The sequence below is a fragment of the Leucopleurus acutus genome (assembly GCF_964270905.1).
Source record: "Leucopleurus acutus genome assembly, chromosome: 7".
Taxonomy (NCBI): Eukaryota; Metazoa; Chordata; class Mammalia; order Artiodactyla; family Delphinidae; genus Leucopleurus; species Leucopleurus acutus.
Window position 1 is genome coordinate 107,471,983 of NC_139150.1, and position 18,636 is coordinate 107,490,618.

Genomic DNA, 18,636 nt, shown 5'->3' on the forward strand with positions numbered 1-18,636 from the left:
GTCTACCTAAGCTGCGATAAGACATATACTGGAATCAGGGAAATCTGGTAGTTAATGTGAATTTTTAAATGTTTCACCAAAATATTATTTTATAAATTTGAATGAAAAAGAAATAGTATAATTTGAAATGTAATTTATCTATATCATTATTAAAAATGAGGATCTTGGAAGCTTAAGCCCTGACTTCAAATGTAGATGACTTATCAAGTCAACTTATAGTCAAATAAACAACAGGCAACCTGTGCGCTAAATGTTAAAATAAAGCAAAATAAAATATTTTTTTTCTCACTATGGGAAAATTATGTAGGTCAAAGGAAAAAAGCAGTGACAGATTTGAGGGCTCTCTTCTTTGCTCATTTGAGCTGAAAATATTTTGCCCAATTCTGCTTGCTTGCATCCACCCCAATTTCAGAAAACAGCAGTGGGGACGGGAGGAAGAAGGACTCCAGCTTCCCTGAATCAATCAGCACCCATTTATAAGGGGCTCAGTTAATAAGCTCATCGTAACAAAGACGACCTAGCTTTAAAAGAGAATGAACATCTCCAAAACAATATCAACCTGTGGGGAGCAGGGTTTCAATTCGGGAACTTGCCTCATGCGTACTTTTTAAAGAATGCTTAAGGTTAAGGTATATTGAATAGGTTTACCGGGCAATGCTTCTCCTAAAAAGTTAAGTATATCTGTATATCCACCTCTTCAAAACTACCTTCAAAATCAACCTTACATAAACTCTTTTTTTTAAAATTGTCCAAGGTGTGTTTATTAATTGATGAAAATAGATGATATTGCTAAACATTCCATCTAGTAAGTGTGTGACATTCCAAACATTTTGAAGTACTGGTCTTGGATTTTGTCCTCAGAAATAGAACATTCCCCTGCCCCTTTTTTCAAGTGTATTGAGATATAGTTGACATATAACATTATATTAGTTTTAGGTGTACAACATGATGATTTGACAACATGTATATGTTAAACTCTACCTTTAGTGGTTTAAGATTTTAGCTGTTAGCCCAAACAATTTTAGCTGCTCCAGTCCACTACTCTGAGCTATTGAACTAAGCCATGTAACCCAGTTTACCTAAAGTAATTCCCCAGATTTCCTACCAGATTCTGTTGGCTGCAGAAATGTAAGAACAAAGCTTTCGGTTTAAATCCTTTCTATAGTGAGCAATGATACTGAAAATGAAAGGCAGGGTAAGCCATGAACTTTTAATTACAGGGTCATATTTTCAAAGTGTCAGTGTTTTAAGGGGAAATGTGAATAAATTCAAGTGCTATACACCAACAGTCAGAAACAGACAACAGGACAGGAAAAGAATACCACTTTCTTTCAGTATTTCCAAAATGAAATGCCACCAATTTTAACAATATAAGCTAATATTACAACGCAGGTAAAGATGAAAATTCCTCTCTGTCCTGAAGTGAATATTTCTTTAAAAAGAACACTTTTTGCAAAGTTCAGCAATAAAGCTACTTTGGATCTCTTATGCATAAGCAAGTAAAGAATCCCATAGGGCAATGAGGCAAAACGATGACACGTTACAGATGCCCAGCAGCTTAGTTATGGGCTCCTTAGTTACCGAAAACATGTATGATACACGCTTGAACAGCTGAAAACTGATCAATCAATTTGACTGGATTAAATTTTTTACACTGACAAAAATACCAATTATGCAAGGAAAACCCCCAGCAGACGCTGTTGCTCACTTCATTATTGATCGTAGCTCCTAGTCCCAGGTGGTTATTTTTAACTTGAACTTTAATATGATCTGTGGCTCCTTGCTCCTGAGCCCCTAAACCCTGTGGAGATTAAACACAAAGAGAGTTAGCATTTTTATCAGGTGTAAAAATACCTCTCTTCCTTCATCAACTGTCTGATTAATCACTAAACATCTAGGAGGCATTATCCTTGTCCTCAAAGAGGACACAGTCTAATGGAGTCTTACAAGACTCTGTAATATCAAGGATGCACTTACAATAATGAATGCCAATCCTGCAACCTGTGACCCACTTCAAGGACCATGGAAACACTAAGGAGAACATCCTTTCTCTGATGCTCAAAAGCAGAGTGCTACTGCCAAACTAACAGAAGCCCATCAGAGGCATTAAAGTCTATGGTGCTTTCCATTAAATAATTTTACAAAACAACACTGAGGAAGGGGACCCCAAGTCCCCCGCATCATTAACCCTCATTTGTAAAGAGTCCCAGAGCGCCTGGTGTACTAAATGGCACCCAAGGGGCTCCAGCACAGTGGATGGAGAAAAAATAAGGTGATATAAAGGGGCCAGGCCTTAAGGACCTTGGAAGCTATGGGGAGAATTTGGATATTATTTTTTAAAACAATGGGAAACCACCGAACTTTTAAGCAAAGGAATGACATGATCTAATTTCTGTATTTTAAAAGCTCATTAAGGCTGCTGTATGGCAAATGGCCCAGAGGAGGAAAAGAAGGGAGTCAGGGAGGCAGCTGAGAGGCTGCTGCGTTGATCAGGGCAAGCAATGGCGGTGGTTGGTCCAGGATGGGGCCCCGGATAGAGAGGAATAATGGCTGGGGATTCGGGAAGTGAGAGAGGTCAAGGAATCAAGCACGACTCCCAGGTTTCTGGTTTGAGTAAGGTGATAGGGTGCTATTTGCAAAAATGGGGAAAACTTGGGAAGAAAAAGATTTGTGGGGGGCCGGGGGGAATCAAGAGTTTTCTAATAAAAATAATCTACTTGAGATGAGGACAGAGAAGGGACTAGGGCTGAACCCCAAGGAATTCCAAAGCTCAAAAGTCTAGAGGAGGAAGAGCCAGCAACAAAAATTTAGCAGTGGCTGGTAACGGAGAACGAAAAACCGGGAGAGAGGGCAGTATTGTGGAAGCCAAGACAGTGGTATTTCAAGTCAATTATGTCCAGTGCTGCTAAGGGATAAAGTAATGTGAGAACAAAAAAGGATCCATTGGATTTAGCAAGATCTTTAAAGACCTTGACAAGAACTGTTTAAGTGCAGAGATATCAGCAGAAGTCCTACATGAGTCAGGAATAAAGGGAATGTGAGAAAAAGGAGAAAATGTGTAGTCTAGCTTTAAGGGTGAATAAAATCTTACTCTAAGCAACATAAAACTCTGATGGTTAAGTATGATTCCAAACGCAACTAATTAAAAGGCACCATTTATGAAAATCACAGCAGGTTAAACAATAAACAAAGACAGCTGACGTTTATGTTCAGTTCTACCTCTATCATCACAAGGTCATTATAATTTAATTATTTCTCCAAAATCACTTATTGATCCAAAATAAATTTCTCCCAGTCTCCTAAGGAAGATGTATTCTCCTGATCTGAAATCTCTCTGCCTGGCTCCAATTTCTTTGCTCTTCCCCAAGATACCTTTCCTTTAGACCACCCCATCTTCTCTAGCATCCTCTGGCCAAACTTGGAGTCATCATTACTCCACGCAGTGTTTCTTGGATCCACAGCCCACTTCTGCTTCCGCCGACCTGTAAATGACAAATTATCTCATTAGCAACTTATCTTTCAAACCTGGAGAACACCTCGCAAGTACACACATACCTAATGCATATACACGATACTTGCATAAATACAGCAAACATTATGTTTTATTAGATACAGATAGCAGACTTGGCATCCAATGGATAGTATCAGCTTGGATCATTTATCCTGGTTTCCCCAATAACTGTATATTCTGAACATACAAACTGACCTTATAAGATTAAAATAAAAATATTCCCCCAAATGTGACAAATCGAAACACATGAGGTACCATCAGCTGGGCCTTCCAATTCAGCAACTGGCAGCAACCTAAGGCACCTGTGACACCAGTGTCACTATCACCAGCAGCAGTCATCACAGACATACGTTAAGTGCCAAATGCCATCCATATATTCTCAGGTTCAATTTTCACAGTAACCCAATGAGGAGAGATCTGCACTTTTCAGATGAGAAAATCTGAGGCCTACAGAAAGAATGTTCCTAATGCCCCCAAGCAAAAAACAGAGTCTTTATACAAACCAAGGTCCTACCAACTCCAAAGCTTATATTTTTAATTCACAGCATACGAGTCATGATCTTGGGGAGAGTCACCCTCCGTGCAACCTACAGATACTAATCATCCCTTCTCACAGAAACGCCCTAAAGCCATATGACCCCTTTTCTGAACTCACACAGTAAATTACCTGCTGCTTTTTTTTGTCATTTAATTAACATTCTTCTGTATTATGGCTGTTTCTATCCATCTCTTATGTTTGCTATTATGCCATAATCTCCTTAAGGCTCACATCCATGTCTTATTCTTTCCTATGCTTCACAGCAAGAAGTGAAAAACACTTTGCCCACAGCAAGCATTCAGGAAAAACATGAATGAATGTATGAATGACTGAGAAAGGAAAAAGGAGGGGAGGCTGAAGAAAGGAAACAAGAAAAGGGGAAAGATAAAAAAGAGGAAGGAAGATAACTGAATTGAGGAACTGCTTTGAGTCCCTACAAGTTTTTTTTTAATGTATATAAATAACTGACCATTAGAAACTCAAGTTTATCGCTATAGTTTTAAGGACAATTATGGCAGAGAGAAAGAACTCCAAAAGTTTACTAAACAAGCATATGAAACCCAAAAGTAAACTCTGGCCACGCGGGGAATTTGGAGGTCAGGTGTCATCATCATTCACCTACTGCACCAATGGAAGCAGAGCATCTCACTGTCAACAGCTGCTCACGCCGTGGCAGTCTCCTAACGAGTATAAAAATAACAGCCTCCAGTCAGAGAGGCTCAGTGTACTGCATGTAAAATCAATAGAGACCTGTAACTATCCACACCCTAGCAAAAATAAGTAAACCTTACTAAGCATGCGGGCAGAAAAAGACTACTTACAAAGAAAAATGAGTTGGGCTCCAATTTAGAGTGCTTTGCAGAAAAAAGGTGACCCCAAAATGCTACATGTGACTAAGTTACCACTTATCTAGTAAATACTCAGCTAATGAACAGCATACAAGATGGGCCTTGTTAACCAGGCCTCTCTCTCTGTAAGGCTGCTTCCTGGTGTGTGTCAGAGTTCATGTCTCTACTGTAGTGTCTGCCAGGGGTCTCCGACTGGGGCTTGTATGAAGGAGACATTTTTGAGAATGACTGCACCCACCCTCTGCAACAAAGACGGCATACAGTTTATGTCACAAACGTCTATACAGCAGACTCTAATGCTGACACAAGACTGGAGAGGCAGCGAGGTCAGCTCCTCTTCCCCAGGGAAATGGCAGGTAGCCTCACCCAGCGGAGTAGGGCAGCTACTCCGCTCAGGGTAGAGTGCCCTGAATCTGCACACTCACTCCTTGGGATGACGGCGGCGGGGCGGGGGTAACCGTCCTCTAGCAGGGACTCCTCCTACATGGAGATCTAATAGGATACTTCCAGGGTAACCCCAATAAACAGCCCTGCACACAACAGCTGCCAGGCCTAATTCCATAAGGTTTATGCCAGGATTCAGCTTACTCTGAAAAGTGTGCTGAGTTCCAAGAGCCAGGGACAGAATTTTTTTTTTCTTTGCCCCAAGACACTTTCAGATATTCAAGACCTCAAAAAATATATCATTCATATATTCTTATTAAAATATTATTCAAGACATATTCAAGGTTACAGAAACTGCAGCATAAAATAAATCTTAATGCAATGAAATCCATTAACTATCGTGTTGTCATTTGATTAGAAAATGTAATAACTGCAAGTGTCAAAAACTGGTCTTGAAAAGAGTCTATGAAAAAAAGTAGTATCTTGATAAAATATGGGTCTAAGACTCTGAATTAAATAAGGACTGAAAAGTGACAGTGATAAATGAAATTCTTCTCTTACGTTTATATAAGCGAGATTTCTTACCTTACATAGGGGAGAACCAATAAAATAATATTTGATAACTAGAGAAATGCAGGATAAAAAATGTTTTTGAGAAACAAAGCAAACTACTAGATTTTAAAAATGGGATAAGTGACTGTGGAGAAGATGAAAGAAAACAAAATATAGTCCATATGGCAAGAGAAAACAAAGGAAATTAGCATACTTACTGAAGTGAAAATGTTCACTAAGATTAATTAGGGGAAAAAAGTAGGTTATAAAACTGTACCTACAGAATTATCCCAATTTTATAAACTATCAGAGAAAATAACTGCTAGGTAGTGAAATGGCAGACTGGGACCTTTCTATGCTTCTATTTTCTCATTTCTAAAATAAGAACACCAGTCCCAAATATCTAATCATAAGGGATGCCACTGACATTAATTTAGTAAATTGTTTAAAACAACACAAAATATTATATACTATTAATGTCAAAGATTTGAAATTTTGGAGTCATGGTGGGAAGAGAACGGAAAATATTCTCATGAAATTATGCAGCTTGAGTTGCTGATGTCCACAGATGGCACTTCACATCTGTATATCATTTCATACTTTGAACTATTTTCACGTTCACCATCTCATTGATTTAAGCCAACCTAGTAATGAACATAATCAAAGAAGTTTTTAATAGCCCCAGAGAAACTGATCAGGGAAAGAAACATAAATGAATAGCAGAGCCAGGGCTAATGTTCTCAAGTGCACGCTGAACTAAGCATACATCAAAGAATATTAAAACCACAAGAAATCTTAGCCACACTGGTTACACAGATGAAGAAACAGAGCCCACAGGGTCACACTCTAAAACACACTCCTTTCTTTAAGTCCCTGTTTAAAAAACAATAGAAATCTGCTGACCCTGGTGACAAGAACGTAAAGATATAGCGATAACTAGATCAATTTTGTCACTTTCTACCTCAATGAACTTGGGGTGAATTATTTTCCTCTGAACCTCAATTTCTGCCCCTGTAAAATGTGAATGGTGCCTTACCCACTCCGTTTTGTGTTCCCATTCCTCCACCCCCTTAGAGGATGCCGACAGCATTTATTTCATGGAATCCCTGTGTAGCGTCTGTTGGGTCTGTTAAAATTTAACAGTTGTTTCTGCTCCTCGCTCACCAGACACTTTCAAAAGATACCGGCCGGCTTTTCAGGACCAAGGCACGACTGCCATCTGGTGGCCGGCAGCCTTAGCTACAGGTATCGTTCAGAAGTTAAACAGCCTCTCCAGAGGGAGGGAATTAACGAACTTCACAAAGTGATGGGAAAGGTCAAAGGCAAACTGAGGCAGGGTGGGGCGTTGAGGCCAACATTCCTTCCATAGTAGAGTGTTAGTAATTCCAACTACTAAAGTCAAAACCGCCACTGTCTTACTTATAATCACTCATTAGCCCCGCCTCCCCTAAAAAACGCTAACTTCTTGTGTTCGATGCTTCTAACCCCTTTGCTTTTCTTTTTCTTGATTCAATACACTTTCAAGAACGGGATTTCACTGCCTGAAGAGATTCTGCTGGCCCAACCGCCTCTTTTTAACCAGAGGAAGCTGAGGCCCGGAGAAGTGAAAGAGCCAGTCCGGATTCCCACAACCAGTGTCCGGACCCCCATTCGAACCCACCACTCGCGTGCTCAGGTCTGAACGTGAGAACAAGCGTCCCAAGTGGGCACTCGCAGTCTCTCACCAGCAGACCGCAGCTAACTTTCGGGGAAGGCTGGGCTGGGAAATCTCCGCGGCAGCCAGGGTAAGCCGAGCAGGGCGTCCGGGACCCCGGCCCCCCGCATCCCCCGGCCCACCGTGCGCCGGCGACCGGTGCCCACCGCCACTCGGTCCGGCCGCCGCGTCACCCGGAACCTTCACCCTCGCGCCCGGTCGGCCCTCCGAGCCCAACACTCACGCTCAGCCAGCATCGACATGTCGCCGACCCTGTGACACCGCGGGCCTCGGGACCTGAGCGACGGTAGATACCGCTCGCGGTCTCGCGGAGAAGCTAGAACCACGAGCCTCGCAAGCCCGGTAAATTGCAGCGGCGAGGGCGCGCGCTGCTGACGTCAGTGAGGCGCGACTCGCTCCCGGACCGCGCGGCGGCGAATGGGCGGGGCGCGGGAAGCCTGGGACTGCATTTGGGTGGATGCTGGGTAGACTAGCGGTTTCCAAGGTTTGTTCCAACTCCAGCATTCCGTGTGTCTATGAAATATCTGTAAGGATCATCCACTATAAAGAGCTGTTATTAAGTTTGGAGGTTTTTTTTTATTACAGAATCTTGATATTTTAAAATTGTCAGCTGGGAGTAGATATTGCACTTTTAAAAATAAGGTGATTCAGTGTAAGACATTCCATCTTATTCTTCAGTCTCATGGCAGACCCGCATAGAGCAGGACTTCTCAAACTTTAATGTTTGGGTGAATCACCTGGGGATATTGTTAAAAATGCAGTTTCTGGTTCAGCAGGTCTGGGATGGGGCCAGAGATTCTGCATTTCTAACAAGCTTCCAAGGACGTGGATGATGATGGGCTTACTTTGTGTAGCAGGCCATCAAACAACCAAAGGTGTGAGTGAACTCAGGGTTAAAATATACTCTTTTCTTTTTTCCTGTTCAAGAAAAGTGCTTTATGAAGAACACTTTATAAAGTGATGGTGATAAACGCTTTCAAAATATTTCAAAGAACTGAACCAAGAAGGTATTTAGGTAAGTCATCTATGCTATTCCCCTGCCTTCAGGCAAGTAAAGACCACTATTAGGGACCGATGATTACTCCTTCTTTTTTTTTTTTTACTAAATTTGTTTATTTTTAGCTGCGTTGGGTCTTCGTTGCTGCAGGCCGGCTTTCTCTAGTTGCGGCGAGCGGGGTCTGCTCTTCGTTGCGGTTCGCAGGCGTCTCATTGCGGTGGCTTCTCCTGTTGCGGAGCACGGGCTCTAGGCACATGGACTTCAGTAGTTGTGGCTCGCAGGCTCTAGAGCACAGGCGCAGTAGTTGTGGCGCACGGGCTTAGTTGCTCCGCGGCACGTGGGATCTTCCCGGACCAGGGCTCGAACCCGTGTCCCCTGCATTGGCAGGCGGATTCTTAACCACTGGGCCACTGGGGAAGCCCTCCTTCTTTTCTATAGCTCTGGTAAGTCTCATGTCCATCCCTCCCATCCCCACACCGTTCACATGCGTACAATCGTAAAAGCTATCTACACATTCTGTACAGTCACAGAAAGGAATTCTTAATGTGTTGCATACATCTTTATATTCTATTCCAGATATATCACTAACATTTTATCTATAAAAGAAATAAAGCTGAATCTTGCCAGTTTAATTTAGCTCATTCCTAAAGAGGCACCAGTGTGACACAATGCAGGGCTGGGGTGGGGGAGGGGAGGGGAGCAGTCAGAGAACATGACAGAGCCTAAATTCTGCTACCGGCTTGGGGTGAGTCCTTGGGCAAGTCATTTCACCTCTTTTGATATCACCGTTTCAATCTATGAAAACAAGGATGATCTCAGATTATTTCCAAATCTAAAAGACTTTCAGAGAATTACTTTAATCCAATCCGGTTGCTGTTACCCAGAGAGTGGAAGGCTCATCTCTCCCTGGAGGATTTCTCCTGCGGTCCTCACCGAATCTTCCTCAGGCCCCACAAGGAACACAAGTTGAGAAGCACCTACCCACCCTGAGATCCAGGACCCTAGAAATGGATGCTTGATGTCTTGCTGAGATTTATTCAGCCATCCTGGGGAAGGGGGCGGGGGGTGTCTGGTTTTGCCAGGTTGTTCCCCCTGCAATCCGCTTTAAACTCCACCCCATTTCTGTTGCTTATGCCTCTGAGTAGGGGAATGTGTCGCTGATACTGTTTCTCTTAAGTCGACAAGCCAGTGAATGCCAACTCAGGACTCTCATCCTCCAGGCCTCCCGAGTAGTTTATCTTGTCCTCGCTTGCAGTCTTTGTCTGTTGTCAAAGCTCAAATAGGAAGACAAACCCTAGCCAACTGCTTTGTGCAGGGAAGACTCTCTCTTGACCCTAGTCCAGGAATAACTCCCGGCTCCCCGGCTGCAGTTCTGGCCTGCAATTCCTCCTCTGTTGATCCTCCCTATCAAAATGTTATGACTTCAGGGCTTCCCTGGTGGCGCAGTGGTTGAGAGTCCGCCTGCCGATGCAGGGGACACGGGTTCGTGCCCCAGTCCGGGAAGATCCCACATGCCGCGGAGCGGCTGGGCCCGTGAGCCATGGCCGCTGAGCCTGCGCGTGCGGATCCTGTGCTCCGCAACGGGAGAGGCCACAACAGTGAGAGGCCCGCGTACCGAAGGAAAAAAAAAATGTTATGACTTCAAGCTTTAGCCTCCACAAAATCTGTAAAGCTCAACAATGGAACATCGTGTCCAGAGATCAAATCACCTAATGACATCAAAGGGAAAATAATCTGATTTCCTGACTGCCTTATGATCGTTTTCTTTATTGTCTCAGGTTAGCCTTCTCTAGTTTTGGAGCAAGGTGGTGACACTTCAGTCTCCTTGTCTTGAGATAGTTTTAGGACTGTAGGTGGTAGTGGGGAGGGTGATGGGGGATGGGGGCAGGGAGATGCCTGCAAAGGGAATGCGTAGACACAGGGTTGGAGTTGGATGATGAAGGAGGATGGGCTGACTTGGTCACCACGTGAGAGGGTTTCCAGACCTGAGCTGCTGGCCGAGGACCCCTGTCCTGAGGGTGGGAAAGCATCATATCAGGCAGGGACTGCACTGTGGCAGTGATGATGGACACCCTGGGATCCCCTAGGAGGTTCCCCGAGCCTCACTGTGGCTCTCCCTGACCCCTCTGGCATCTTCCTTCCGGTTTCTGCTGCTCTCTGGGTAAGCAGTGCACAGCCCAGGGAGCTATGTCCACGTGGTCTGTCCCCCCCTCCTTGGTGCAGTAATTAACAGAATGGGCTCCAAAGTTACAGAGTTCAGATCTGGCTCTGACACCTGCAAGTTATGTCTGCTCTCTGATTCCTCATCTGCTATCCCATGGGGTTGCTGGGAGGATTAGGTAGAAAACACATGAGGACACCTTGTGGGCTACAGCACTATAATACTGTAGGCAGCCATGGCTGTTTACCCTGAGAATTACGGGCAGGTCTTGGGTCGAATCTGCCCCATCCTTATTCTTCATGGTCCTCTCTCATCTCCTACCGAGTACCAGTTGTTGACCTTGGGCAGCTCACTAAATGTCCTGTGCATCATTTTCCACATCCAGCTGATAAGGATAATGCTGGTACCTGCCTCAAAGGGTTGTGGTGCTGATTAAATGAAGTGATTTAATGAATGTCTTAAACGAAGTTCTGAAGTACTGGAGGACAGTGTCTGGCATGGAGAAGGAACTCGAGAAATGGCTCTGTCTGTATTTGAGTGCACACAGTTTTGTTTTTTAACTGCACACCAAGGCCACCATCTTACTTTAAGGAAATCTCTGTAAGTGTTTTAGGGTCATCTTTTACTTACACAGAGTTCATTCACATTTGATCTCTTTTTAAAAACTTTGTTATGAGAGATACCATTAAGTAAATACTACCATTCGCAAAGCTGTAGGAGCCCCATTTTTTTAAAATTCCACTTTAAAAAATAAAAAGTATATACAATAGTCTACATATACAGTTAGCATATGCATGGAAAAACTGGGGGAGACTATATTCCAAACTCTTAATACTGGCATTTTCAGGGGAATGGGGAAAGGAATTATGGAAGACTTTTCATTTTCTGCAATACATAGTTGTATATCATCAGAACTTTTAAATCATAATAACACGTTACTTCTTTATTATATCACAATAGTTTAAATATATATATATCCTATGTATTAATATGCATGCTCCCTATAGAAGTGTTGTCTGGTGGAACAGACATAAATATCTTGCCTGGAAATTTAATCCCATCTTATCCACTCAATCCAAGACACACTAGAAACCTGTCACGGGCACAGGTGACAGTAATCTGTCAACATTTTGGAAACCACTGGACACTTTTAGCATGTTCCTGAGGCAGAGACAGACGAAGAGGGAAGCGTTGGGAGTGATGCCCAGCGGTACAGCAGCGGACCCTGTGGACCTGTGGGCTCTGCCACGAGTCCATGTTACTTCAGACTCCCCTCAACCTTGATTCTCTGTGGCTTTCCAGCTCCTACTTCTGAATTTCTCCCTTTGGGGGATCTTTGACCTCCAGGCTCCCACTTCTTGATCCTGGCTCGACTTTCTTTGGTTTTCTGGTCCCTGATTTCTTGAGGACCTCTCCTGCCCCAGGTGCTCAGACACCACGACCACCTGTCTGGCTCCATTCGGGCAGCCCTGCCTGGCATTGGCCTGTGACACAACTCTGTGGAAATTTCTAGATATCTGAGAGGGAAGCTTCAAATGCGAAGACGTCAGTCATATGGCTTTGCAACTCTCTTCTGATTAAAATGACATCTGCAGTATTTGCGGGCAGGCCAGCCATCTATGGTCTTGGTCTCTGTAGATTCATCCAAGTTGCCGCATGTGTAACAGTCTGTACCTTCTGTATTGCTGAGCAGCATTCCCAGGTATGGACGTATCACTGTTTCATCATCCACCTGTTGTAGGATATCTGGGCTGTTTCCAGTTCTGAACTATTATTGCAAACATTCCCGTGTGTGAACATAAATACCCATTGCCTTGCAATAAATGCGCAAGAGTACAATTGCTGAGTCATCGGGTAATTCACGTTTAAATTTGTAAGAAACTGACAAAACTTTTTTTTTTTTTTTTGGCCACGCAGCCACGTGGCTTGCAGAATCTTAGCTCCCCGACCAGGGATTGAACCCGGGGCCCCGGCCATGCAAGTGCTGAGTCCTAACCACTGGACACCGGGGAATTCCCAGAAACTGACAGAATGTTTTCCAGAGTTGCTGCCCCATTTCACTTTCCCATCCACGGTGTATGAGTGATCTGGTTTCTCCGCAGCCTCTCCAGCATTTGGTGTTGTCACTATTTTCGTTGTATAGTGATATCGTGTGCAAGGCACTCCCAGTCCTGGGTTGAGCGCTCCCTTCCTGTGGCACTCAAGGTCTTCATGGGACCACAAGTCAAATGCATGGACTGAAATCTGGGGACAGAGGCAATCAGACCAGGCCCAGACCACACAGGAAGCTAAAGAAGGAGCTGGAAGGAAGAAAGCGAGGTGGAAAAGCTGAGGGACGGGGCAGGGCACAGAAGAAGTGAGTCTAACCGGCCTCAGCAGCACTTGCTAGGGGGCCTGGGGCTGATGGGTGGTGTGTTAGGAGTAGAGTGTCGTGTGTGTGTTTGTGTGTGTGTGTGTGTGTGTATGTGGTCAGCAAGTAGGAACTTGACAGTGGTTCACCCAGTTAGCCCCTCACCCAACTCCAACTGCTAGGGACCAAGACAGCCAAACTTGTCTTTACGAGTAACACAGAAAAGAGGGCCCAGAATCACAGATCCCCAAGTGCAAATCCATATGGCACAGGGGAAGACCCTGACATTCTAGACTCATGTTCTCCATGTAGCTGGAAAGGGTCTTCTACATTGCCTTTGATGAAACCATTTAGCAAAGCAGGTAAACACAATTTTAGGGAGGATTTTTGTCCCCTACATGGCCCCATATCCTAACTTTTGATTGCCAGCCTGCATTCGGACTCCAAGAGCCAGTAGCCTTCGGTCTGGGGTTTTTCCTACCTGGAGCGGGGGGGTGGGGGGGGTGGGGGGGTGGTATCAGCGTATCAGGAGGTGGCCAGGGCCTGAAGGGCCCACCCACTGACCTCCCCCCGCCCCCTGTAAGGTCTCTTCCTCTCCTGGGGGTTGCCAGCTGCTTCTGAGAAGCCTTTGGTCCAGTCAGAGGCCACCTCAGCTTACACTGCTGCCAGTAAGCACCCAGAGTTTTCCACTCCACACTCATCTGTCCCTCCCCCTCCATGAACAAAGGAAAAGGCACACGTACACACATGTTATTAAAATGAACTGTTTATATATCTCAGTTGAGTCAATACATTATAATGTATTAAAATGGAAAGGTACAAAATTGAAATAAATACTTTCTGATTCATGTATAAATCTTTTTTTTTTTTTGTCAAGATGACTTTTATCGTCAGTACATGTCACAAGAAAACATTTAAAATGACACTGAAACAATCATTTAAATCATGGTGCATGGAGGAAAAAGGTAAAGAAAACAACTTTTGGCTTGTTTTGGCATGAGACCTTGATACAATTTGGGTTCCCCAAAACCATGTGAAGGGTGATAAAATAGAAATGCTCAAAACCGACTTAAAAAAATAAACAGGCTTTACAAAAACCCTCTTTTTGATGAACCCGGCCACTTCTCTACATGGTCTGCACTTAACAGTAGATACATTCAGTATTGTCCACGGGAAGACAGCAGCTGCCTTTCGTTTTAAAGAGCTTGGTGGAGAGGCTGAAGGAGTATGCTGAGGTGGAGGTGGGCAGGATGTACAGGAGAACAGAAAGCCTGGACGGTCTTCAGGAACGCCTCTGAGAATGGGGGTGTGGAGGGTCTCTGGAGCAAGTGTTGGCGCTGAGAGCATGAGTCCAGACCTGAAGCAAAGCAAGTGGGCAGGATGGAAACGGTGGCTGCTGTGGGGCAGGGTGGTCTCCCCACCTGAGCAGTTCTGGGTTTGCCCTCAGCCTGGGAACGTTTCTGTCTCAGCAAGAGGCTAACCCAGCGCTTTGGGGACAGGGCTGGGACTCTTTTCAGGCACAGCAGCATGGGGGAGACGGGGACGGGTGTGGGGCTTCAATGAATGCCACGGAAGGGGCTTCCTCCTCTGGTTCCCGTCTTAGGTGGCTGTTAAGGCAATAAGGACTTCAGCAAACTAGAAGTTAAGGGCAGCTAAATTCAGCCAGATTGAAGGCAAACAAAAGGTGAGAAAGAGTCCCTTTCTCCTCGGCTACCTTCCCGCCCCAAGCACAGGAGGTCTCAGCGCTCAAAGCTCTGAATCTATAGTACGCGGTAGCGGAGGGCTTGCCCTTTGGAAGCTCCATGGAAAAGAAGGCTCATGCCTGGCTTTGGGCAACTTGACCCAAGTTTCCTTTCTCTAGACTCTCTTTCCTGAGGTCCTCTCAGGAGGGCAAGCTATGGTCACCCAGCTGTTGAGTGAAAAGTGGAAGCACCAAGGTTCACGCAGAGTTAGGGCAAGTCCTTGGCCGCAGACCATCTGGCCCATCCCAGTGGCCTTGAACACTGTGTGTCCTGGAAAGCAAGGCCTGATGTTCGAATGCCCCAGTGAGACCTATGCTCAGCTGGAGAACAGGACTAGCCCTTCAGGGCTCAGAAATGTTCCCCCTACATCAGATGGAATGACGGCTACGAAGTCCATGGGAATGTGAGGTCCTGGGAAGGTTTGTGAGCTCATGTCTGGGTCCTCAGGGGAGTGAAAGAAGCTCCTTTGACCTGAATCCACTCACAGGGAAACATACAGAAGACTGAACAGAACAGATGGAAGAATCTTTTCCTTTGCCCTTGCTCTGGAGTGAAGGAAATAGACCTTGACATGCTACGGGAAGGATGAACCTTAACAGTTGCCTCCATTCTGGGCAGGCTGCTGGCAAAACGCAGGGTGATTTGACTGCTGAGGCCTAGAATTGAAGAACTGACTCTCAGGCAGTTGCTAAAAGGTACAGCTACTCACTCCAGCAAATGTGAGGTCAGTAAACAAGGCAATATCCCCTCTATCCTGTGGCACTAGGTTACAGCCTAACGCCAGAGCTCTCCGTGAGATGCCTGGGGCCCGAGGATGCAATGACTTGGACACAGTGGCAGCTGTGATCTGATTACTCAGCACCCCCTCAAAAGGGGGCATTCATGGGGACCCGATGTGCAGAACGAGAAATGCCGTCTGGGGGCCAGTGCCCTGCCTGACTTTTCTCTTGTGGAAGCCGTATGATTTTGGTCCTAAGCAAAATGGGTAACATTTCTTCCAGGAATCCAAGGATTATAATAACAAATCTATAATAAAGTCAATGTGATCATCGAGCTGTGAGGGTACAGATGAAACAAGACTGGTCAGGAGTTGATCATTGTTGAAGCCCATTGGGAGTTCTGTGGGAATTCACTGTACAATTCTGTTTTCATTTGTGTTTAAATATATGTTTTGAAATTATCCACAATACAAAACAAGGCCCCTTGGACGTTCTCTAACTTAATCCCTCATTTTCCAGACAGAACCCAGTGGTTAAGCACCCAAAATCACATGGGGAGTTCATGCAGTACCGGTACTAGAACCCAGCGTGCTTTCTGCAGGGATTAAGATACATGGGCTGGATTGACATACTTAAATCAATGTCAGGTTCTTGAGCTCTGCTCTTACCACGCTGAGAAGCAGGGGTTTTTTTGGTTTTTAAATCCTGCCAATTAGCCCTAAGAACATAATAATAATGGCAAGTACCCTTCTCCCATAAAGCCACCAGTGGCGCCTTCTGTGAAGGCTCTCTTTGGTCCCAGCATTTCAAAGGGAAACACTGTCCCCTAAGGTTTCCTGGGACAAAGCAGTCACTGTAGCTGCTTCTCAAGGGAACCACCACCAGGAAGGGCACTGAATGTCCTTCCTGAGCTCCTGGCCGTGTGCAGTTTTCTCTGGAGCCTGGCTGAGGGCCCGGTAGGGGGAGGGGAGTGTCACACTTACGACGGGGGGGGGGGGGGGGGGCGCGGGGGGGGGCGGGTAGAGGTGTAAAGGGCTGGTATGGCAGCCATTGAAGGGAATAATAAGTCCCTTTAAAAATCTTCAACCCAGGTTACTCGATCTCTTTAGAGAAAGAGCACTGTAACCTAATTGGAATCAAAGACATTCATCCATTTAATAAGAAAAAGACTTTTAAGAAGTGGAGGCTTGGGAAAGGGAGACAGGAGACGGGGCTCTTCTCACAGTGATGACACGGGTAGGGAACCAAGGGGCCTCGGTAGCAAGTTGTAGACTTTAGTTTGAAAATTAAAAATGTTCTAGATACATCCTTGTAAGCTTATGAGGACACACCTCAAAGGGTGTATTCCCAAAGGAAATCAGGCCATAAAAGCCAGGCAGTTCCATGTTCCCAACAGGGAGAAGGTGAGGTCAGAAGACCTGCACCAATTTTAGAAGAATAACACCCAGGAAAGTTCCGGGTCCATCATTCTGCACAAGGAAACCACGCTTTGGGTTCTGGTGGCTCAGCTGAGATGAAAGTTAGCAGAGAGAGGTGAGATTGAAAAAAAAAAAACCCAAAACACAGAAGGAATTTATAGTAAGAATTATGAACATGAGCCTGGATTTTAAATGTGTGGGCTTCCCGAAACAGCTAAAAGAAACTGTGGAATGTTCTCGTAGAGAGATGACATGCCTTGGGCATGGAAGATGTCCAGGAAAGTTGTAATGGCTGAAGGAGAGATGGGGTGCCTGGGTGGATGGACAGACCCCTCCGATTATCTAGAAAAATCTGTTCTGGCAAGAGACTTAGTAAGTTATAGATTTCAATTCTGCTATTTCTTACTCTCATTGTTCTTCCTTGTCCCTCAAAATATAGGTTAAATAAGATATCAGCTCATTTTTTATTCAATACCCTAAGCTTCTTAACTTGGTTTACAGGGGGCTGGGTTTGGAGAGGGCGTGTGTCTATGTGTGTGTTCACATTGCCCACAGTAACTGAGAAAATAGATGCATTTCTTCCCCAGAAACTTATATAAAACATGACGGTTTGGGAAATATCATCTGAATTTCACAAATTAAAAGAAGGTCTCTGAGCTACCGCTTATAAGTCAGGAGAGGGACAAATGAGCATCGCCTTGGGGATCTGATGTAAATTACTAACTGTGTTCCTTTGGGAAAATTACTTCCTCTCTCTGGACTGGAGTTTCCTCATCTTGCCACTATGCGGTCAACCTTGACTCTGAGGGAGTGTAGCAAGTGCTACTCAACCTAATGAAAATGTCAATATATCCTGAAAGATGTCCCCGGCAATGGTCAGTAAGGGGCTCGGTGCTCACGGTCACGTACGTCCCAACAGGATGAAGTGCCCATGACAAGCGACTGAGCTCTGAGGTCTCCACTCGGAAGAGTGAAAAGAGCAGTAAGCGCCTGTTTCCACCTGGCTGCCTGTCAGGGCTGATGTTTCACTGCAAAGCCAAGAAGCCTGAAGACCTCAGAGAACTGGCTGTGTCTCTAGATCTGAGGTGGAAGGAAAGGCCCATTTGGAGACAGTTGAATTTTTCTGCCAAAAGACCAACGTCTGCAAAACCACAAATGCTGGAAATACAGGTGCTTCTAATACCAACTGTGCATGTTGTTTCCTAGCAGTCAGGGTAGGGAGAGTCTATCAGTTTTTGGTGGGAAAACATAGAGCAGCAATCTCCTGTGTGCTCGGGGAAAAGCAAGCCTGTGATTCTGACTCGATTGGAGAAAAGATGGGATCCCAGGGGGCAGGAAGTCAATTCCATTCGCCAGAGACACCGCCTGCCGATCCCTCCTCCTTCCAAGCTGGGCAGGAGCCACCTCACAGAAGAGAAGACTTCGGAAGCCAGGGTAGTGCCAAGCCAGGGTGGCTCGTGCCTTTTAAGACATGTCTTTCCCCTGAACAGGCCTAGATGTCCTGAGGGGGAGAGAGGATGCTACCAGCACGGTCTCCAGACACACGGCAGTCACATCTCCTAGGTAAAGACCACTCTTGCTCTAAGTGCACTGAAGATTCAGGAAACTGTAGTTGCCTCCCCTCGTCCCACCCCAAACACTGCCCTTCCTCATCTTACATCTGGGGAAACTGAGGCACAGCAAGGACAAACAGTTTTTCTGC

General features: G+C 45.1%; 1 protein-coding gene across 1 annotated transcript in view; it reads right to left on the bottom strand.

Moving 5' to 3' along the window:
• The window catches only part of PINX1 (PIN2 (TERF1) interacting telomerase inhibitor 1), an 83,621-nt gene extending 75,737 nt beyond the window's left edge, over positions 1–7,884 (bottom strand). Inside the window, exons 1-3 of the mRNA XM_082843177.1 lie at positions 7,771–7,884; positions 3,373–3,482; positions 1,709–1,801 (exon numbers count right to left, since the gene is read on the bottom strand). Of these exons, the coding sequence (XP_082699303.1) occupies positions 1,709–1,801; positions 3,373–3,482; positions 7,771–7,789 (222 nt within the window). The 5' untranslated portion in view covers positions 7,790–7,884. The remainder of the gene's footprint in view (positions 1–1,708; positions 1,802–3,372; positions 3,483–7,770) is intronic.
• Between the last annotated feature and the right edge of the window lie 10,752 nt (positions 7,885–18,636).